At 38.9% G+C, this 24,306-nt stretch overlaps 1 protein-coding gene across 4 annotated transcripts in view; it reads left to right on the top strand.

Annotated features, from left to right (window-relative positions):
• The window catches only part of DLG2 (discs large MAGUK scaffold protein 2), a 1,087,547-nt gene that overhangs the window by 1,022,822 nt on the left and 40,419 nt on the right, over positions 1-24,306 (top strand). For all 4 annotated transcript variants that reach the window (XM_019472611.1, XM_019472613.1, XM_019472612.1 and 1 more), the window contains 2 exons: positions 6,686-6,862; positions 18,800-18,875. In XM_019472611.1, coding sequence (XP_019328156.1) covers positions 6,686-6,862; positions 18,800-18,875 — 253 coding nt within the window. The remainder of the gene's footprint in view (positions 1-6,685; positions 6,863-18,799; positions 18,876-24,306) is intronic.

Below are 24,306 nucleotides of genomic sequence, written 5' to 3'. Positions count from 1 at the left end.
AGAAGAGAAGAGAAGAGAAGAGAAGAGAAGAGAAGAGAAGAGAAGAAGCAGGAATCACAGTATCTTTGAGTTATAGGTAACAAGTCAAACATTCAGATGGTTTTTGTTGAAACCACATTGTTGTAATATATTCCTAATAAAAGCTAATAAAACAGTCCCCTCCCACTTTTTCAGAGGAGGTGACAATGTACGACTGGATCATAGCACAGGGGCTATTCTGGCAGCCTCCAGTCACAGCAAGCAGCACCTCAGAGCTTCCCACACCTCACAAGGCGAGAGCAGCTTTTTTTCTACGCTCTACACATAGGATTTACCTGTTCAGCTTCTCTAGATGGAAACGAAGCTGGGAGGAGAAGGTGAAAGTGTTTATTGGCATGCCACTATGTGAAAATTTAACCCTTTTAATAGCATCTTAATTGTATTGCAATGGCTGCTTCTATCACAGCGCTGCTGTGCTCTCTGTTGTAGCTATAGCAATGAATTACACTCGGGTTTCTTTCATTTTTTTCTGTTTTCTTCAAGCTCAGCCTGCAAGTGGGTGGAAATATATCTATTACTGAGAGTGCAGAAAAGACAGCTATGAAACTTGGGGTCTGATTCTGACTCTGATGCTGAATTACTGTCTAAACTCAGGCAAATTATTAAACCTCTGTGTACTGGATTTCCCTATCTGTAAAAAAAAAAAGGGTGGGGAGTAGCATAGATGTGGAGAAGAAGGAGAATAAAGTATCTCTCCCTTATGATGATGCTATAAAGCCTGATGTCTGAGAATCTCTGCTAAGGAAATTTTCAGAGAAAAGAGGAGTATCCTTAAGTGGTGTAAATGCAGATATGCTGGCAGATTGCAGAAGAGTTAGGACTGTTTACAGAAGCTGAAGATCTCTCTTGCTAAAGGTTGTTGTCGTTTCATAATCAAGTAAATGGCAAAGAGCAGTCTGTAAATTTATGTGCAAACTTCCATCTGTGCCAGAAGAAAGTAATTTCAAAGATGCAAATAAAGCTGCCACGCAGTACCTGAACTGTGTCAAACTGAGATTACTGGCCACAGTGCAGTGATATGGGAGTTGAAGGTTTTGGGGTTTTGCACTGAACATACAGGAGCATTCAGCAAAATACGTTGCTGTGCTGTAAATGCATTAATATCCCTTGCCTTGCCAGGAAGATCATGAATACTACCAACTTACAAATGGTGTTTACAGCATTAGCTGAGGAAGCTAGGTTTCTCTGTTAAGTTCCCTTTTCTGCCACAGGCTTAGCACGATCACTTAGTCTTTCTGTATCCTGTTTTTCATTCTTAAAATGCTGGTAACAAGACAGGCATGGCAGGTGCCGGTAGGCTGCAATATATGGGATTGCACAATGAATTGTTTTGCTATTTCCTTAAAGCTAATATATTTTCTCCTATGTCAAACATTTATTACTCTAGCTGCAAGAATAGGATTCATTAGAAATAGAAATTTACTGTGCAATGCAACTTAGCTTTTGGACATACCTCAAATGCTGAAGTATTTACACTAAGTGGAGGGAAACAATGCCCCCATTTCAGTGGTCTTCACTGCCATGTGGACACCTCACTGCATGTTTGGCAGTATATTACAGCTTGGTGCTGGCAGTATTTTCATTTCAAACAATTTTTGAGCAATGAATTTTGATGCTGTTGTGAAATGCTTGTCTCATGTTTTACGCTGATGTGGGTTCCTAAAAATGATTAAGAAGCACCCCAGCACAAAAATAAAACCTGTTAGGTTCTGTCCAAATTACTGCTGGGATTAGCCTATGTGTAATGATCACTTCTGAAGTCTGGAATAATATCAAGGAAAGAAGACTCACATAATCTTAAATATTTGTGATATCCAGCTTGTTCTAAATGTTTGCACCTTCTGCTTCACTTCTCAGAACAGTGTTTCTTAATTTTCTACTAGCAGGAGGGTTTCACCAAGAAGATAGCAGCAATACTTAGCACTTCAATAGCACTTTTCACTTTCAAAATGTTGTACAGATATTAAACATTTTTCCCAAACTCATGCAAAAACTGGGAATTGAGGAAAAAAATTTAAAGGTGTTAATGGAAATTTGGTGCATTTACTTTAGGCCTTTGATAATCATGACCGCTCCTATTGCTATTTTTCTAATAAGGGAACTAAGATGGCCAAATCATGATTTCACCGCATCTGTTTAGTTAGTTTGTAGCAAGCTCTGTTCCCTATTTCAGTGTTTTCTCCACATCTCACAGTAATCACTGGGGTTACTATATCTGTAACCTCAAAATGTGTTATCTATCCTGCGTAACCCAGGGTCCTGTTTGTGAAATGCGCTGCCTAGAAGATACTGAACAGGAATTTTTCTGATGCTGATGTGATCGTGACATTGGTGACAGCTCTAAAATGAAAGTTAAATAATTTAAACTGATTTCCTTTGTTATTAAAAATTGACTATCCCAGTTCAAAAGTAGACTTAATCAGCTGACTGGAAAAAGAGCCCTTACTGCCATAGAGAAAGCCTTGTAGAGCTCTTCGTTCTGTCCTATATGCTCCAAAAAGGGCTGGACAGTGAATGCAAGCAGCTAACTGAGGATATAAAACACCTGAAAGAAGAACAACTGCTCTTTAAGATGCGATTTTATCAGTTGTGAAGAAAAAAAAGGAGAAGCTGTTAGTATCCAAGCCTGTCAGATAAGCACCATTAGAAAACTGTAAGGTTATTGAGATTATTATTCTTTAAGATTGCAGTAAAAGACACTAAAAATGAGTTACAGCTCAGTGCCTTGAAGAACTGCCTGAGCAACCCATGAATAAGCAGACTCAGCCATATGAAAACATATAGTCATGTTAGCAAGTTCAGCAAGCTCTTTAGCTCTGCTGAGCAGGCTCTCCAGTATCTGCACTATGTGTGCTTGTATTGTGTGGAGATACCTCTAACTCGTCAGAGAGAGAGGCGCTGTGACATGTCTTCACGGATTAAATCCTCTGGCTGGTTTGAATAACACTTCTTTGCTGTTTCTTTTAGACATCTAATTTTGGAACAGTACTTGTCTGGGGGGGTCATGGCAGTCAGGTCCTGATGGTGCTTGTCCTTCTGTAACTGAAAGGAAAATATAGTGCTCATCTCTCAGAGAGGGGTGATGGGTGCTCTGTACGAGGGTGGGTCTCTTGCTAGACTGGGTTGCTTATGTCCTCTCCTCAACACATAATATTCTGCAAAGATCCTACTACATTTTAGCCTTTCCTCTGATACTCCCCATGGCATGGCAGAACCTATCTAAGGTATCTAACATATCTTAGTATGTTGTCTGGGTAAAGAAGCTTGCAAAGATCAAATAGACTTTGCTGAGAGCTGAACTTGACACTCTGATGAAAGTTTCAGTGCTTGCAGGATGTAGTGTGGTATCTTGTAAAACTGTGCTGTCAGTGTCCAAAACCATGAAAGAGCAAAGCAAAAAAGTTCATCTTTTTCTGTCTGCCCTGCCCAGTTCCTGTACCAAATGAGAGGTCTGGCCACATTCATTTTGTATCACTTTGGTTGACACTCAACAGATGCAGATGTGTTATTTTTATATACATCTGCAAGACTGAGCACAAACAGGAGTGGGTGCTGTGCAGCAGGTAGAAAATTAGAAATGACATGTCAGCCTCTTACATAAGTAAAACTTGAGCTTGCAATTGGACATGTAGAGATCCAAATTGTACTTACAGCCTGAGAGCTGAAAGGAGGAGGTGAGGATGAGTGTGCCTAGGTCTCTCTATTGCCCAAGGTAGTCATGTTAACATCTACATGCATACAATGCCACATAGAGTGAAGATTTCCATTTGTTTTATAGCTGGGCCAACTGCCAACTTGCGAAAGTATGTTTTACAAAGCCAGCAATGTTATCAAAGTTGTAAGCTTAAATACGGTTACGCTATCAACTTAAACCTGGCTCTTAATTTGAAATGTTTAGGAAAGAGCACTGAAGTCAGCTCTCATATCATTTTCATTTACTAATGGAGTAATCAACATCTGTAGAGCATGCAGCCACAAAATCTTTCACTCAATGAAAAGCGTGCTCAAAAATTCTCTTGTCTGAGATCTATAATCTCATTTTAATTAGCATTGCACATGATTACTCCAATCAAAGAAAGTCAGTGGCAAACATTGCCATCTGCATTCATCGTTAACATCAGCAAGCACGATGGCAGTCACTGATTTTAAGTTAATACGTGGGCTCCGAGGTGCAAATGTCTGTTCAAGGACAGAGAACACTGCCCTACTTTCTTTCTACTACTTCGCTTTTGAAACACACCCTTCATCTTAGAACTTGCCAAATATGGAGCATTTCCAGTTTGGTGTGTGTTTTACATCTGGGATGTGACAGTCTTGTGTATTCTCTGCAACAGAAGATACTGTCATTTGTTTTGAGTAATTTAATTATGCGTGGATTCAGGATTGTATCATATCTGCCCAGTATTCAGCATGGTTGCCAACTGTGTGCTCAGGGGTTTGAGATGTTGATGGGCTTCCATGGCAAGGTACACAATTATTCGGTGAATTTTTAAGACAATGAATGTTCAATACAGTGATAAAACTCAGACCACTGCACGCTGATAAGGGCAATACCAACAGCACGATATGTTGTATGCCTGTTTGTGTGTGCACTGCCATTTCTCCAGAGATCAGGTGTCATTAACTGGTTAAGAAGAGGTGACTGATGATACTTAGCTTGCTTCTGGATTTGTATGCTGCTTCACCATATGTCCTCACAGAAAGCCTTATTTGAGAAGGCAGCAGATGACCTGCTACTGATAAGAATCCTTTATGAATGTAAATTTTTACTAAGATATAGCCAAGTTCTTAAAGGATTTCCACTACTAAGCCATTAAAATTTTTCAAAGGTTACATGTAGTCCAAGAACATTTACCAAGAAAGGCACAAGCATATCTAAGCTCATAGATTATATAAAATTCAGCAGGATTATTTATTGTCTTCATCCTCAGAGAAGGGAATTATCTGGGGTTTTCTGAAGAAGTTAGTACATGACTGTAAACTCTTTAAGAGAAGACATAGTCCAAATACCTTTTTTTGTCATCGTGAACCGGACCTTTCATGCAGAATGAGTGCTCATGAGAGCTTTTAAATTATTTTGGTTGCATAGTTACAACTCTGATAACTTTTTTTTTTAAGTTCTCCTCATTATGAGAGGTAGCCTTGAGTGTTTTAAATCTACCCATAAAGCTGCTATAATCATTCTCTGCAATTACACTACAATGCACAACAATTAATTATATCAAATCCTTCTCACAGAAGTGTTTACCAGTGAAGAGATTGCCACAGCTTTATTTCTGACAATAAAAGGGTAGGAATTACTATACACCTCTGGGGATTTTACTGATCTAACATTTCTGTAGTCAGGATTATAATCATATTATTTTCCCTATAGGAAATAAACATAAGTTCTTGACAGGCATGATCTTTAAACAATATTTTACACGGGAAAAATATTCCCATGTATTTTTTCCTGTAAGAAACCAAGATCTGGATTTTTAGCTAGGTAACTCCAATGGGCAACCTGCACTCATGTACAGCCTTGCTGGGATTCATGTGCAGGGTCTTCCCCTTAGAAACTGAAGTATGTCTACCCTGAAGACTGCTGGTGTAGGTGCCAGGCATAGGACTGGACGAGGCTGAGAATTGGTATTACTGTAGCTTGGTAATACAGAGCTCAGGGCAGGCTGAAGTTCTTTCCCAGAATCTGGGTTGAATACTTAGGCAGTAAGTTCAGGCTGAACTATGCCCAGCCACAGTTTGATAGCCAGGTAGCTTAAAGCTAGCTCTCAGTTTGTGCTTATGGAGTCCCGAGACTTATATATATGTCCTATATTAATATACATGTCCTATACGTGGGACTTTTTTGTACAGGCATACCCAAGGTAGAGGTCTACTTCAAACTGGTGGAAAACGTCTTCAACATCAAAGGAAATAGCTAGGGCTCCTTGAGCAGGTGCTGCAGCACAGGGGGACTGGACGTGGACAGCGAAAGCAGTGGTGCTGTGTGCACCCTGAGTGCATTTGGAGGGGCGTATGTCAGACTAGCGCTACTCTGGTCGGGGCATCTTTCAGTTTAGTTTCAGATTTCAGGAATCCAATCTGTGCAACCTAACAGAGCTCCAGGACATGAACCAAAGGCCTGTGAGTGAGAATAACCAAAAGATTCCCTTTGAAAGCTCACTTCTGGTCTGAACTAGATGCCAAGATAGGTGGATCCATGCACCTAAAGAAATGCATTGCCCTGAGCATGGTTTTGGTCCCTTGTATTTAGTCCTCCCAATGCACCCCTGTCTGCCAGACACCTCCCTGTCTGAGCACAGGGAAGTGTGAGAAAAGGACAAGCTCAACAGCCACAAATTGCTGTTGCTAAGGTGACAAGAGGGGCTTCTGGCTACCAGGTTTGTTTACTAGATACTCTGATATGGTGATTGTCCTTTATTAAGTGAAACAGTAAATACCATACTTTACTGTTCAGTTTCTCTTAAAAAAAAAAGGATTCTGTAAAGATTAACTTCACAGTGGAAAGTTTTCCTCTGAGCAAGACCTTTCCCTTTGGAAAGGAGCAAGGGTTAGCTGTAACATAAAATATGACAAATTGTTCAGAAGTAAATGTTCCCAAGACTGATATAATCACCTGTCTTCATACCTTTATTTTCTTTCACAGAGCCATGTTTGACTATGACAAGAGCAAAGACAGTGGTCTCCCAAGCCAAGGACTCAGTTTCAAGTATGGAGACATCCTTCACGTCATCAACGCCTCGGACGATGAATGGTGGCAGGCGAGGAGGGTCACTCTGGAGGGAGACAGTGAGGAGATGGGAGTTATACCCAGCAAGAGGAGGTGAGTGCTGCTTCCTCCTTCCTACCTCCTTGGCCATGGTGTTAAAATATTCCATTTTATTCCAAAGACAGGGTGCATCAATCTGCTGAAAAAATGGGGGAAGTAGAGGAAAATCCCACAGTTATTATTTCAAGAGTTGGAAGATATGATTTTTGCTGGGACATTTAAAGAGCTCAGGCTGTTTAACTGCACTGAAAAGAAACTCAAAAGGTGACTCAATTACAGTGGATTAGTAACTTCACAAAGAAAGGGGGAAGGGGGAGAGAGCACCATCTACTAAAGAGCTTCAGCAGAAAAAGGAATAACCAGAAACCAAGTCTGGGAATTAGGTCTGAATTTGAAGTAGAGCACATGTTTTAATGTCAGGGTGATTAGCCATTGCATCAAACTGCTGAGGGATGTAATGAATGTCTTGACATTTTCAAATCAAGACTGTATGTCTTTCTTTTGAGAGAGTAATAGAATTAAACTTTTCAGCCTGTGTGATGTAAAAAATTACACTAAATTATATAATGGTCCTCTTTGGCTTCAAAATCTGTTAATTTAATCTCTGCCTGCCTGGAAACTGATGGATAATCAATATCACAGTAAATTTTTCATATAATGTAAATGAAGGAACTTTCATCCACTCTCCAAGCAAATCTGAGTCTTTGTTTAGCTGTGATGGATCCATGCTGACTGACAGAGAGAGAACAGACATCTGAATCTCTCTCATTGTTTGTATTGTTTACTCTGTCTAGGTACTTTTGTAAAATTGGCCACAAGTCTCTGATAGTATCAGAACTACCACACAAATCAGTACTATTTTCTGCCTCTGTTGATAGTTGCTATAGAAAGGTCAAGAACTGAAAGGGTGGGAGGAAAATTAAATCTGTCAAACCACATTACATTTCTCTCTTGCAGCAATGCTCCCATACTGCATATAAACTTTCTATTCCTAGCTATTTCAGCTTTAGCATTAATATAAAAATGATCATGCCCATTTTTTATAGTGGGGAAATGGGACGTTTGATGCTCTATAGAGCACCTGCTGCTGTTTCAAGAGAGTTGGCCCAGGTGCTAATAGAGCTCATGGTACTCCTTGTTCTAAATCACGTAAAAGTAAACTGAAAGGCCATCAAATACCTTGTTGACACGAGCCCTGCAGGGACCTTATTTTCTCTAATCATGACCATGTTTGAATAGCAACCACACCAGGATTTTCAGAGAAAAACAATTTTGGAGCTGTATGATAGATAGAAAGAAAAACTACATTATACTTTTTAAGATGGGAAAAATGTGCTCATTAAACAGATTTAGTCTCTAGATATTGAAAAAGGAATACTTGCCTACTATTAATTGCTACAGTAAATACTGTTGTAGTGACGTGATTGGATCACACATGGGAAAAGAGGAAAGTCTATTCAGTTCTGTCTGAGGGAAGTATGTGCACAAAGCTCACTCGCAGTGTGGTGCGTACTATGAAAAGCTACAAAAAGCTGTCATACATACAAACAACTACAGGGGACAAAAGGGCAAAGCAAAGCACCTGATTAAGATGTGAAGTTGTATCTTCTGTAAGGTGGAGAGGATGTAAGTGCCTAAAGCTTATTGGGTTACCTGCACAGTGATGTTTTCAAGGACAAAAGATAGAGGCTCTCTAGTCAAGGTCAGACATATGATACTGCCTAGTAGAAGATGTGGCTTAGGAAACATTGGGAGAGTCTCTAGATATTGAAAAAGGAATACTTGCCTACTATTAATTGCTACAGTAAATACTGTTGTAGTGACGTGATTGGATCACACATGGGAAAAGAGGAAAGTCTATTCAGTTCTGTCTGAGGGAAGTATGTGCACAAAGCTCACGCGCAGTGTGGTGCGTACTATGAAAAGCTACAAAAAGCTGTCATACATACTAACAACTACAGGACAAAAGGGGGCAAAGCAAAGCACCTGATTAAGATGTGGAGTTGTATCTTCTGTAAGGTGGAGAGGATGTAAGTGCCTAAAGCTTATTGGGTTACCTGCACAGTGATGTTTTCAAGGACAAAAGATAGAGGCTCTCTAGTCAAGGTCAGACATATGATACTGCCTAGTAGAAGATGTGGCTTAGGAAACATTGGGAGAAAACAGAAAAAAAAGAAAAAAAAAAAGAAAAAAAGAGGCAAGATAAAAATAGGTTGGTTAGAGTCTAAAAATAAGAGTCTTGAATTTGAAAAGATGCAGGTGTGGTTACCGTGCTCTCCACTTGTCATCCTGATTTTTCACTAGTGAATCTGAGAGGTCTGGAAAAATCAATGGCATCTGATTTTCTATCTGCATTAATGTAATGATGCAATACACCTGAGCTGGGGGGGGGGGAGGTCGCTATTATTTCATAAAAGGTTTCAGTTGTACAAGGTTATTTTTTCCAATGCACTAAAAAGTGAGTATTATTTCCTTTCTGTGGGTTCTGTATGATCCCTCAGAGCCAGTGAGACTGATGTGCTCTTGCCAGCATCTTCTATGGTCATTTACACCACCCAAGGGGAGGATGAGCAATCAGTGCATACAGGGCTGAGCTACAGAGAATACAGTTCATCATACTTGCCCGAACGTACTAATTCAGAGTTGAATTTCCTCTGCAGGTGTGGATTATTGACTATGAGAGGCTTGATCTAAAACAGAGTAGTCCTGGGATACATTTGACCAAATGTAGGCAGCTACAGCATGGAAATCTTCATCCAGGACGCTATATCTCTTATAGTTTATATGGGACTATTTCTATATATATTTTTGCACCTTGGGTCAGGGAGAGGCTATACAGATCCAGAGATTATTAGTGCCAGGGTGAGTCTCTTAGCTATCTGCTTTACTGCTTTATCTCCTGTCCAGCAACAGCTAATATACGTTTCCTGCATTTTTCATAAGTGAAATCATTATGGAATAGCTCTGAAAGCCAGCAACCACTTCAATTTTATTTTGGTGTGTGTATATATATGTATACAAATATATGTATATATACACACAAAGCCATAACAAGTACATTATATTACTCCTTTAAGGTGCTGTGTAACGGTAATTGCTTTCCAAGTACTTGGTTTTGCATTTTTTTTTACATCTTTTTACAGGAGAGCCCTTCACACAGTGACATTTTAGCATGAGCTGATAAGAGAAATTTTGAATGATAAATCAAGACTTCATACTCTTTTTCTCCTCTACGATATATGTGATATACCAGAAGAAATCATAATTTATAGTTATAGGGGAGCTGCCACTCATTATTCTCTCCAGGATGTTGGATACATTACCAGACTTTACCTTGTAGTGATTCAGTAGAGTTTGAAAGCTATTTGTCATTAGATTTCGGTGCTGCTGCCAATGTGTGGACTTGTTGCCTTGTTGATTGTTAAATTGTAAAGTCAGGCTTTAACAGGGAGTTTTGGAGGGTAGCACTGCAGCTAGAGGAGGATTACTGAGAGAGGCAGCACAAAGAAATGAGGGTGGCCCTGCGTTTCTCCACTGATCTGTGCAAGGACCAAATCTCATGAACCAGTGAGCCAGTGACCTCAGTGGGGATTAACGAAAACTAAATGCTCAGTATCCTGCAGTGCTAACATATATCATTGCAACCCTTTCTACATCTGAAAACAACATTTTGTCCATTTGCCAGTATCTATTTATTGTCTGATTACAGCTGTTTTCTCGACCGTGGGACTGAGTAGCCAGTTGGGTAGAAACAAAATATGATGCTATAAAGGTGTTGTGATATTGTATCATATTGATGTTGGGAACAGTAGGACTTTGGCATAAGAGGCTGCAAACCACTTCAGCTGTGGTTTAACAGTTACCAAATAGTTGTTATTATATAATATTAATGAATGAATATTGCAGGCCAAATTTCTCTTGGTTGCACACCCACCAAAAAGAATTATCCAAGCTATGTCTAAAGTGAGAGCAGGGCACAGTTATTATGCTGGGCAGGGTCTTCAAGGTGAGGGGACATTACCAGTCCTGTGCCAATGTCTCAGGCAGCCTGTGGTATTATCTGTGCGCTATGTTTACGCATGTGAATTGCTCCCCTATCATCAAAAATTACTATTTTATACTAGAATGACCAACAGAATTAGATTTACACTAGGTCTTTGTTACATTTAGATGTCTAGATGTATAGATTTAGATTAGAATTTCTACATATGCTTGGCTTTTGATCACAAGAATTTTTATTTGCCTCATTGTCCTTCCTATTGTCCGGATAAACAAAACAAATTCAGCTTCCCGTAAAGGGCAATAGCAAGCTGAGCAGCCTGTGTCTAAGGTTCCCTTCCCATGGAAACATTCACATTAGTTAAAACGAAACTACAAAAAGCGTGAAACCAATGTGCATAAGTTAAGGTGTATCAAATTCCTAGACAGATGCTCTAATTCAGTAGTAAAGAGATTTTCATTTGCTGTAGCATTGATTTTACAACTCCAGTTCTTTTCACTTTTTCTTTGCTGAGTCTCTGCACACAGAAAAGCTCCTACATTGCAAGCCCCACACCACAGCAACCTCCCACTTCATGAATGTCAAGCTTCAGTATTTGCTATGACGTGTGTATATCTGCTTGACTTGGGTCTGTAGGTCGGAAAGTAATTTAGTCTGCGATTTCACACAGATTGCCCCAGAATGGCCAAGTGTAAATTCGCACCACTTTTACTGCTGCTCCCACTGTAGCCAACGAGGATTTGGTCCTAAAACACTAAAATATTTACACTAATCTTTCTGTTGTCTTTAAGATGTGCAGCCACAAAACTGCTCTCAGACTGGACATCACTCTAAGATATCCATTTTCGGGTAGTTTAAGGACATCTGACTGCAAAATGTTATGCAACTTGTATCTCTGTTATTACCAGCTGAAGGTGTATGATGGTACCAGCCTGATATTTGTGTCCTCAAATAGACAACATTCTCCCCACAAATACATGTAGCCATGCTCTCCTTGCAGAGCAAAATGGGGGGAAAAGTACATGAAAAACCAATGTTTCACAAACATTTAAAGACAAGGAACAAGAGGTTTTCCCAGCACAGAAGTCCCTGTGGGCAAAAAAACAACTTAAATTTGTTATTCTGCTCAGCTTGGCAGAAGGGCATGTTTATCGACTCAAGTGAGTTTTATTTTTAATGGTTTCCTATAAATTTTCTACCTTTCTAAACATCCCTTAAAATTTTAATCGTTAGATGATAAAACTTTTTAACATGGCATAATCATGTAAGCTTTGTCTAAAATAAGTTACCTGACTATACTGCTAATCTAATTGGAAAAAATAAATACAGAATAAAATTGATGTGTACATGTATGAATAAACCTCTTCCAGTTCTTTTGCAATGATGGGTAACTTTTTTTTCTGAAGAAAAACTAACCTTAGCTTTTAAACAGAGTAAGATTGTTCTACAATTTTATGAGAATTCATTTCCTAATGGCATTAGGCCTACACTTTTCATAAAATATTGACCAGGTGCTGAGCTGTTTTCTACAAGCAAGTCACTGAAGGTGGAGAGCTGAACGAGAGCATGTTCTCTCCTACTGAAAAATACATGTTGTGTTGCAAAAATACTGCTTCAGGAATGCTCAAAAATAATTTTGAGAATGGGAATCTATTGGTAAGCTCAGACCTCACATAAACAAGGCTAAGCAGTGCAGAGGATGGAAGCAATAAAAAACTATGGACTGAGTCCACATATTTGGACTACAAATAGTAATACATATTTTCACTTATCTTTCACTTGATGGGCAGGCAAAACAAATATAATGCAGATGACCTGGAGGTGGCAAAGCAAGACAAGAAGAAACATGTTAACAGAGATGTAAAATATAGCAAGGTCTTTCAAGTATCCAGTTTACGTTGCATTCTTCTATTTGATAACTCTCCTTACTACAGTTCTCATGCTGTATTTGGAAATAACTCATTCTGCAGAGCACCTCAGTGCCAAATCTGTGCAAATTAGGCTACCGTAACCATTTTTTTTTCATTCTTGACACTAGTTTGTAATTTGCATCTATATTCTACATCTGTGATGATCACTGTTATTGAAGATTAAAGCACGTCTCACCTGATATTTTACATCTCTGCTGTAAAGACTGATTAGTGCTTTTAGAAAGGCACTGACAAAATTCCCAATGGTCCATTAACCCCCAACAATGGAGGATCACAGTTCATGTCTGGTTGAGTTATGCTTCATTTCTTCTTGTTTGCAGTGCACACGACGAACTGAAAGTCTCATTCTGAAAAATCCCAGAGGCCCATTTTCAATAACAACGTGTGCCCAGAAATGCAAAGGGACATAGACATTGCAGTGCCGTGGGTGCTGCATCCCGGTAGTAAGTTCCTCAGAAGAGGAGTCAGAAGAGAACAGCATCCCAAAGAACTGAGGTCTTGAACTTGCTAGTGAGGAAACATTGAAGGCTGAGGTGTATTTTCAATGTACCTCTCCACTCTTTTAGCTATGCATGGGAAGAGGAGAATGAATCCTGACCATTTTTTTAAAAAGGGTCGTGAGGTGTCTACTACCAAGAAAGGTTTCAAGAGAAAATGAGTATACAGGATATACTCCAACTGTCCAAGATCTCAGATGGTCTTAGAACATTTCCCTGTACACAGCAGTATTTCTGCAGGGAGCTACACTTGGAGAGCGTGTGGAAAGCTGGAGGTGAAATCCCCATCAGTTGTGCTAGGCGATGCTGTCTCCACGTGGGACTCAGAGCATTTCAGCTCCCAAGTCACATTTGAATGCTGGATGTAGGTGTCTGAACATTTCTTGAAATCTCATTGAGTTGCGGTGACCCCGAGGCACTTTTAAAAACGGGACTTGAGCCATCAGGTAGTTTTGGAAATCATATCTGTGCTTTCCTCTATCCCTTAGGCATAGCTCTGTCAAGAAGTTATAAAATTAGAAAAGGGCATGGGAGCAATGTTTATATCAGGCAAGTCAGGGTTGCAAATGTGGGCCTCTGCAAATCTGGCAGATGGGAATCCTCCCCCTTCACTTTAGTTTTTGCACAAACCCCCATAATCCTGCTTTGTGCAGCAGTAGTGAATGAAAAATGGATACAGTTTGAAGTGAAACATTTCTTCCTTTGAAAGCAATTTCCTCAGCTGATTGATCAAAATTTTGTCCGAGGGATGATAGGTTTGCTGTCAGCTAAAGCAATGTAAGGAATTTACACTCGTATGCTATTTAGGATTCACAATGTCAGCTGCTGCAAAAAAACCCTTTGTGCCTAAACTCCCTTTTTCTTGGGAAAAAAAGGGAGTCAAGTTTATTTTTCCTTAAACACAGCAATTACAAACCTGAAGACTCAAAAAAAGTGCTAAAAGTGCTTGCATTAGTGTTCCTTTAAAAATGCATTTGCTAAGAGCTGGATCAATGATGCTAAAAGAACTGATATTCCATACTTTCTATCTCCCTCATTTTAGTTCCCTTTTTAGCTCTGTCTATGGCAAAAGTGTCCTGCTAGCTCGAATGAGAAATTATGGGAACATCTTAGTTCACTGCAGTCCTGCACTCTGACCACCTCAACAAAGACTAAAACTTCGGAGAACCAAGCTAAATTCTAAGAGAGTTCTCCAGAGCGTGTAAAAACCAAAGCTTTTCAGACATTCAGATACTGGGTTGATTCCTTCAGGAAAAAGAGAGGTATACTCCTGATACCAGAGCAACCCCCTGCCCCATTTCAAGTCCCAGACCCAATCACGAAGGCAGTAGAGCACCTGAGCTGAAGTGCTTTAAGAGTATGTTCTAAACTAGGAAAAACTATTCATTTTATCCTAGCCTTTCTCTGACAGCTAACCCATTTCATTGACACTTCGGGCAGCAACAGTAATGTAATCACCCTGAGACACATGAAATTTCAGCTTGGAAGTTTACAGTTCAACTAAACTATAAGTAACCACGGACAGTTTTATTGTGGAAAGTGTCAGGAAAATTGTAATGGGAGGCAACACTGTGCTATCTTTAATACAGCCCCAGATTATGAAATGTTTGTAATATTCAGCAGGCATGCTGAGCATGTACGAACGTCGTTGGTATGTTTGTCTGGAGGATTAATAGCACTTAATGACATTATTTCTATACTTCTCAAAGCAATGCAGAATATTTCTGCAGCTCCTCATCTGTCTGCTATGCCTGTAGAAAGCAGCGATGCCTCCATGGCTGCTAATGCAATTATGATGAATTTCATAAATAAGATCCACTCTTCAGGGTTAATTTCCAAATTTCTTTATGCAGTGAATAAGAAATGAAGTTAAAAGTAGATGTTTTAGGAAGTTAGACAGGACTGGAATGGTTTTAATGTTAACACAGATTAATAAGTAGAATACTGTGTTCATTTGAGCTAATTATTTTCTCAGAAGGCATCCATCTTATTTAGGCAATTACACAGCCTCAAGTCTTCATTCCTTACCGATACTATCAAGGGACTTCATCTGCTAGTTTAGGTTTAAGACTGTTCATGTGTTTTTAATAACATAGATTTAATTTGAAAGCTGTATTTGAGCTGTTTCCATGTGAATATTCCACACTTACAGAGAAAGGCATTTATTCTAAATTTGAACTGTAACTATAGTAACCAGCATTCACTGTGTTTCAGTAGGAAATACATAAGCCCACTCAGACAGAAGGAAACATGTTGTGTTAATTATCACTCTATCAAAAGACTAGAGTTTGTATTTTAAAAAAAATAATTATCAGAAACTAGGTGTTCTTACTATCCAGACTTAGAAACCAAGAGATTTGCAGGAATGTATTCTAATGTCATTTGTGGGAAACTGTGAAAGTTAGGAAAAGGGTCATATCTGGACCAATTTGGAGGATATAATAAACCTCACTTTTTTCCCAGCTATTTATTGTCTAATAAAAATACAATGTTGAGCTCTCATAAGCTAGCTTTGCAGGATTCAACTTTGATTTCCTAGAGCAATTCCTAATCTTAGACAAATAGAGTTACTGCTTCAATTATAGGTAGATGATCTGATTTTTTTGCTTGGGCCAGTAGATGATAGATTCTGTAGATGATTTTGCAAAGGTAGTAAATGCCACTTTTACAGTAATGACCATATTAGTCAAGGTGAGTAAGGACAATAATAGCTTCCTCCTTTCTCTAGAATTCTCTCTCTGCACCTGTTTTCTTGGGGGTTGATTTTGTTTAGGGGAGAGCTCACCCCTTAGATATTTTTTGTTTTATTTTCTAGCATTAGTATTTAAGCATACTGTGTTAAAAGTTTAAATATACAGCATATGTAAATCTTGTAGTAATGGTGAACTTTCCAAATATACTAAGGGTATATAGTTTTCCACAGGTAAAATATTTACTGCATATATTTCAGTATGCTAATGGATTTAAAGTTTTACTAACATGTTTTTTAAATAATGCTCATTCATTGAATAATGGAAATTCAGGATATTGATCCATAATATTTAGGAACAGAAACACTGAATTATCTAGTGCGATGTCCTTTATAAATGCCTTGTGTGTCTCTTTTTCCCTCTATTCTGAGGACTGTAACTTGTGTTTCTCCAGTCTTGATTCTAAGATATGAATGGATCGAGATGCCACACATTCCTCTTCTATATTATTTTGGTAACTACGCATATTAAGCATTAAAAAGTAAAACTGTCTGTGTTTTCTTTAGAATTAATTTGTCAGACATCAGCTTGTTGCCAGTGATTTTGATATGTGTTAGACATCAGCTTGTTGCCAGTGATTTTGATTATCTCTCCCAAAGAGAATTTTTTAGATCTCAGTATTTTCTCACTCTGAAGGCATTGCATATACAATATAACAACTCCTCTCTCAAGCTGTGTTTATTGAAGCTATGGATATCAGGACCAAATAACTTGTGAGGCTTTTCATTGGAACATTTCAACTTTAAATATACGAATACCAAAACTGTACAGACTAAGCCAAGTTTTGGGTCATACCACACTGCAGTTTGGGCTCTCGGGTCCCAGGAGGTGGGCTCACAGGGGCTGTGTGCTCTGGTTTTTCAGCTCAGATCAGGACTGAGCTTTCAAAGCAAATGTCCTTTTTGCCCTCCCTTTCAGCACTTTGATTCATCTCGTGTGACAGTCTTGGTGAACGTGTACTAGATTCATTTGCATTAAACTGATCTTGAAGATGAGCTCACCCAAAGCATCCACCTGCTAATGGGTGGCCAGTTCATGAGGCCAGACTAGAACTAGCCCAAAGAAAAACCCCTGAAATGTATAGTTTGTGTCCTCTCCTGTTTGGCCACACTATTTGGTAATGTTAACCTGCCCATCTTTGTTTTCAGAACTCACCCACTCGCAATGAGGTCTTCACTGAAATGAGTCAGAAAAACAAATCCTTTTCATTCTATCTGCTTGCAGATGTTGGTGGAGAGCATGGTTTAAATAAGACCACCTACCCAATTCACAGCGTTTTAGAGTAGCTGAAAATAGCTCTTCTGCCCCTGAGCATTTGTACATCTCCTCAGCAATGCTCTTTTTGGCAAAACTGTGTAGTTTTAAGTAATCAAAGCCTCGAGAAAGTTTCTCTGCGCTTGAATATTGTAACAAATAGCATGCCCCCATCTTTCAGAAGACAAATTTGAAATTCATTTGTAAATAAGGTTTTTAAAACAAGAAAAACTTTCCAGTGATAGCATATTCAAAATTACTTCAGTTGAGCTGAGGGCAAGACCCTTAAAAATCTGTGGTATTGTAAAGTCAGTATTGCAGAACCTAAGATTTAAACAGTGTTCATGTGCAAAGGGCTCTGCAAAGCTATGGGCAGACCGTCTGCATGTGCGTGGTCCATGTTGGCTTATGGATTTGAGGCAATTTGAGAAAACTTAAAATACCTAACACATTTGTTAAGGATTACCCAATAACACATTGGCCCCTGGAAATCTAGGTACCTTCCTCAAAGTCAGGTTAGTAAGAAATTCTCTGTTTTTCTTTGAGATTCAAGGCAAAGGTTGCTCTGAAGCATAAGAAAAAGGAGCTTCCCCTTCTCCTCTTCTGGTCTGCTCCAGCCAAACAAGCTGCTGGATCATTTCTGTCAGCTGATTAACTCTTTAAAACCATTACAACCTATTCACTTTTATTACTCGGTTAGTTTTCTGCTGTGGAGAAGGCAGCCGTGAGGGGCATTGCTGGGAGCAATGGGAAATGGGGCAGTGGTGGGGAAAAGGAGCAAGACTCTCCTTTCCAACAACTGCAATTTCTTACATCTTCTCAACCCATCAGGTGAAACTTCATCCTTTTTACTTCGCATTTGCCATGAGCTTAGAGACCATTCACCACCGCTGTGTGTCACATGCTGTTTTGTAAGGCATTTTGTGCTAATTTTGAAGTATTTTAAGGTATTTTTTAAGCAGTTCATGACTCTGAAACCATGGTGGTTTTTTTTTAAATAGATTCAGAAATGGTGGGATTCATTTTACCTTATTTGGGTGATCTAAAAGTTCATCATTTATGTAAGCTAGGGAATCAAAGTTCCCTCTATAGGAAGATAAAAAGGTGCCTGCACAGAGAGAAATTTATTCCATTGTAAAGTGCACATCTGAAAGCACCGAGGTGAACAGTTTATTCTCCCTCTGTCCTTGTTTCATTCCTCTGACCACAGAAGAACTCTTAAATGTTGCCTGATTTTTGGACAGCTTAAATTGGAGAGGGTAGATCTGTCCTTAACATGCTTTTACCACACTCCCATGTGTATTGGGAGGGAGTGCTGTTCTGCTGGTGTAGGACCACCAAGGCTCCTTGAATCCAGTCCTGTGTTTGCCAGAAAACTGCTGCTTGGCTGAGGAAGTGAGCTGATGTCTCTCTCTTTCCAATTTATAACATTTGCTTTAAATGCTCACTTTATGCATAATAAGCCACCAATTGTCTTGGGAGATCAGATATCAAACATATCGTACAAAACGCTGCTATAATCAACTTGTGTTTCTTTATTTGTGTTTTCTTTTCCCCAGAGTTGAAAGAAAGGAGCGTGCACGTTTGAAGACGGTGAAATTCAATGCAAAGCCTGGTGTAATTGATGCAAAAGGGGTACGTAAATAGTGAAACCTTTTGAAATTGCATTTTGTAATTGTTTTATATGTTTCAGAGTAGAGAAAACTTTAGCAACATAAGGAACATTTAGATTGTTGCAACCAAGACCTGAAGTATAGTGAAATATAGACAGGAGTATAGCATGATATAATCTTCTAAATAATTAAATATTCTTTTTATAATAATACTGACTGACAGTGCATCCTAATTGGAAGATACTAAGAAAATGAAGAGTACTCTTTGATAGCTGCAATTGTAGTTAAATGATGGCTAGAGAAGAAAAGACGTTAAAAACCAATGCGGATGGATAACTGTTTAATGAAATAGGGCAAGAAAGGTAAATACCCTGGCTTCAAAAGCTGTTAAATCTCAAACAAAAAGTTGAAAGTTAGAGTCACAGATGCAAAATGTAGGTTTCGGATGTTCTGCTTTGACAGTTGTGACAGACATTGAACACAGGTGTGTTTCACAGCAGGCACTACGGGCCAGCCAACACAACACATGCAAGCTCCCTTCCACCAGCGCTATCTGGACAGAACAGCCTTCCTGCTGTTACCGCTCTGCAGCATCGCTTTACTGTGCCCAACAGTCAACAGTTTTCACTAGCCTGATGTCTACTATCCTGTACATAGCCGTCCGGCTGGCAAGAGTTATAGCATGAGAAATGCCCACAGTCCTGGCTGTTGAGGTATATTTTTCTGCTGAAGTGTAGCTTGCATTTGTAGCAGTAGTAAATACTTGACATTACATTTGCAGGGATTTATTTTTGAAAACAGTCTATTTGGCATACATGGGATTTACAACTGAGGGCTTCTGTGAGCAAACCAAGAGACAGAGCTTCAGAAACCATCAGTAAAAAGTCCTGTTTGGCTGCAGGAAACACAGGGTGATGAGAGGACACAGTCGTAGGTAGGTAGGTGCTAGCAAGGGACAAAGCCAAGGGGTTCAGCAGGTCCCTTCCAGACCTGCTGTTCCTGTGGTCCTCTGCCTAGTTTGAAATTCTCATTCTTAATCTCTTCTTGCTTCATTTCCCTCTGTAATGGGAATAATAATACTTCTTTTATCCCCGTTTATTCTGTCCTTTCACTTGGACTGTAACAGATTAGCAGGGTAAGAAGTTCTTCTTGCCATGAACATGTAGTTCCTAGTGCAGTGTGTCCCAAGCCTCTACATGTCAGCAAGATAATATTTCAGACTTGCAAATACTTCCCTGTTACTGCTCTACAGAACAGTTCCTGAGTTCAATGCAAATGCAGAATAATTGCACTGACTGAAACCAGTTTTCCAGATTTATAAGGTACGTGGAATCAGAGTTCAGCCTCTGCACATTATTTGCACATGCAGATAACTTGGTATAAAATATATAACAAACTGCATTGTGAAAGGCCTTATTCATCTCATTGCATTTCTTCAGGAGTCAGAACTCCATTTTTTAGTTTGAAATGACCACTCTCTGCAACCCTGTAAATTAATGTTGTCATTTATTTTGGGAGATAATAAGCTTTATATCGCCAACGAAATCACTTGTTAAATGTCTATTTCCTGTATATAATCAAAGCCTCAGGGGAATAATTCATTCATATAACTAATGGTCTTTATTCAAGTGAGTCTGTCAAGAATTTAATTACCTCTTGATTCCCCGAATTGTTTTTCCATTTTTGTCATCAGTGTAACATTAATCTTCCAGCCACTCACATCAATCTTTGTTTCAGTGTTTAAGAAATTGCATAATTGCAGACCAAGACCGTTGTACCCTTTTGGGAGCACACTTTCTATTGTTAGTATTTGCTAAAATTTGCTTTTGTCTATTAAAAAAGAATTTAATTACCTCTTGATTCCCCGAATTGTTTTTCCATTTTTGTCATCAGTGTAACATTAATCTTCCAGCCACTCACATCAATCTTTGTTTCAGTGTTTAAGAAATTGCATAATTGCAGACCAAGACCGTTGTACCCTTTTGGGAGCACACTTTCTATTGTTAGTATTTGCTAAAATTTGCTTTTGTCTATTAAAAAAAAAAAAACCCCACAATTTCAGGGCTTGTGTTTGAAAGAGCATAAAGGGGAAAAGTGTTCACTGTTAAATTATGCATCAACATGTAAAATGAGGTGTTTGAGTACACGAATATGTATGTGCATTTTATGGATCAGCATTTCCATTTCATAGAATCATAGAATCACAGAATCATAGAATCATTAAGGTTGGAAAAGACCTCTAAGATCATCGAGTCCAACCGTCAACCCAACACCACCATGCCCACTAAACCATGTCCCTAAGTGCCTCATCTACACGTCTTTTAAATACTTCCAGGGATGGGGACTCAACCACTTCCCTGGGCAGCCGGTTCCAATGTTTAACCACTTGTTAAACCATTTAGTCTTTCAGTGTTCAAAAAGAAGTGGTGTAAGCTGTCTAACAGTGCATGCTTTACTTTTTTGTCTGGAGGAAATTCAGTCCAGATAAACAGGGCTGCATTAAGCCCAGGAGAACGCTTCTGTTTGGAAATCAAGCTAAAATTCAAGATAAAAATCAGGCTTATGTGTGTCTGTTGCACCTTTGTGCTCATACATTCATGACCATGTGGGCAAGTGGTACTATCTTCATTTACTCTAAAGATGAAATTGGGAGAATAACATTTCATGTGATACTTCTAAATTTGGCCAGGAGATGTGCATGGAAGCATTTTGTAACAAAATCTAACTGAATACAGAGAACGCTTGGGGTTTTTTGCACAGGTAAAATGTATATCCTGTTGTGATTTTACTTGAAGCATCTTGCTGGCCCCGATTCCTTTCTTCCCTTGTAGAAGCAATGTTTAAGACCTACTAAGCTACAGTGTTTTAAATGTTTTACGAGATAGTGCCAAAACTTCTTTGAGATAACTTCTCTCTGTGATATTACAATATGAACTGTCTAGCTATTCTACAAGTTTTGAAAGTCTTATGCATTTTCAGCTATTTATGCCTCATTTTTAATCCCAAACCCAGAGACAAGATGCAAAGAAAGTATTACAGATGGTGTGACATTTGTAGCCGATGAGCTTCTTGTGTCTCACTAAAAGGTGTTTAAGAACACTCAGCAATACAGTTGACAAGCCTGTTAGCAGGGATAGCTAAAGGATAATCTTTTCAAAGGCCCAAAAGTTCCTCTTTTTCAAGCCAAACTTGGGTGCGTTACCTCATCTAGAAAATGAGTCCAGCATTTTTTAAAAATGTGATTTAGAATATTTATATCGCTTTTAACTTGTTTCATTGGACTCCTCCAATCCATGGCTTGTGAAATTAAAGTCTACAAAATCAGGAGGGATGTAAAAACAGGGAATGTGAATTACAATTAGGGAGCTCCAGTGAAATCTTCTGGTCTCAAGTTTAAATCAGGCAACGGATAGTACCTTTCCGTGCAATGCATAATTAAATTCTGATGCTCACTGTTACAGGACGTTGTATAAAAAAATATAAGTTAAAAAGGAATTAGATAAGTTAGCAAGCAATGGATCCAATAACAACTTTTAACACTTTTGTCATGTAGTTCAGGTCATACTAATTGTTGATTTCAAGAAGCAGGGAGGTTATAAAAGGGGAAGGATCATGTTTCTTCTACATTTTCTTTTAAACATCTGTTATTGGACAACTTCAGAAAAAGCTACTGGGCTAACTGGATCTCTGGTTCTCCTCACTGTTACAGGGCGGTGTATAAAAAAAAAGTTAAAAAGGAATTAGATAAGTTAGCAAGCAATGGATCCAATAACAACTTTTAACACTTGTCATGTAGGTGATTTAGAATATTTATATCGCTTTTAACTTGTTTCATTGGACTCCTCCAATCCATGGCTTGTGAAATTAAAGTCTACAAAATCAGGAGGGATGTAAAAACAGGGAATGTGAATTACAATTAGGGAGCTCCAGTGAAATCTTCTGGTCTCAAGTTTAAATCAGGCAACGGATAGTACCTTTCCGTGCAATGCATAATTAAATTCTGATGCTCACTGTTACAGGACGTTGTATAAAAAAATATAAGTTAAAAAGGAATTAGATAAGTTAGCAAGCAATGGATCCAATAACAACTTTTAACACTTTTGTCATGTAGTTCAGGTCATACTAATTGTTGATTTCAAGAAGCAGGGAGGTTATAAAAGGGGAAGGATCATGTTTCTTCTACATTTTCTTTTAAACATCTGTTATTGGACAACTTCAGAAAAAGCTACTGGGCTAACTGGATCTCTGGTTTAACGCAATAGGGCTACTTTTCTTTCATTTTCTGTTTATTTTGACCGAAAGAAACTTATTTGCTCAGGTTCGGAGACATCATCAGAATCCTAGGTCCTATTAACATTTTTAAAGATATCAAACCAGTTAGAGATGCTAACACCTGTGTAATAAGGAAAAGAATACAAATACTAGTATAAACAGCTTCATTTCACCAAGCAAAGATTGTGCTTCACTTGTGTTGACCAAGTCCAGTCTCTAGCTTCACTCATATAATTGTAGTAATGATCTTCACCAGCTTTTCTAATTGTTACTGAAGGTGGCTGGAGTATCAAACCAACCAGTCCACCCCCCTGGTTCCCTACGGCTGCTCTATGCTACTGCAGCAAAGGGCAGGGTTTCCAGGACACTGGCTACCTTAAAGTTTCAAACATAAAAAAGATAAATGAAGATAAGATAACACAGTTACAATTTCCTAAGCATTTGCTATCTCAGCCTATGGGGCCCACTGGTCTATGGATAATCAATGGAAAACAGAGCAGCCCAAAGGTTTATGTCTGATATTTATGCTGGAGGAAGCTACAGGAGCTATGTGAGCACAAACTTAATTAAAAAGTATGTTTTATGCTATGTTGAACTCAAGATCATACCCCAAGTATTTTCTGGTGCTCACCTTTGTGCCAAAAGGAGCAGAACGTGTTAGTAGCTCTGAGCAGCGTTATATATCTGCTAAAGCAGCATACTGAACTCTTGGTAATTCCCCCTACCATAGGCTTCAGGCTGAACAAGAATAACCTTTCCTTTTCTAATCCTAAAACCCACAGTGGTTGAGGGCTTGTCAGATTTTTAGTGAATCAAAAAGAATGTCAAACAATGATGGAAATATTACAGAGGGGAAAGAGATGAGCCAGGAATCTGCTTTTTTCTCAGCTGTCGTAATTACAACCAGTCTTTCAGGAGACAAAAATAGCATCCCTGTTGCTTTTCTCCCTGTCAGATCATATACTTTTTCTTGACTGTCTTTTGAAAATATTTTTATAGTGGAAACTGTACCTCTTGGAGAGACCTTTATCAACATCTCACCTTTTTTCTAATATTCATGGATGTTGCCTGTTCCCAGAGAAATGTTGCACTATATTGAAGCATAATGTTTAGGTAAAACTTAATGTTATTGTTGTGGTTTAACCCCAGCCGGCAACTAAGCCCCACACAGCCGCTCGCTC

The sequence above is a fragment of the Aptenodytes forsteri genome, unplaced genomic scaffold (assembly GCF_000699145.1).
Source record: "Aptenodytes forsteri isolate BGI_AS27 unplaced genomic scaffold, ASM69914v1 Scaffold180, whole genome shotgun sequence".
NCBI classification, from domain to species: domain Eukaryota; kingdom Metazoa; phylum Chordata; class Aves; order Sphenisciformes; family Spheniscidae; genus Aptenodytes; species Aptenodytes forsteri.
Note: the sequence above shows the minus strand (reverse complement) of the source record. Positions and strands in the feature narration are given on the sequence as shown.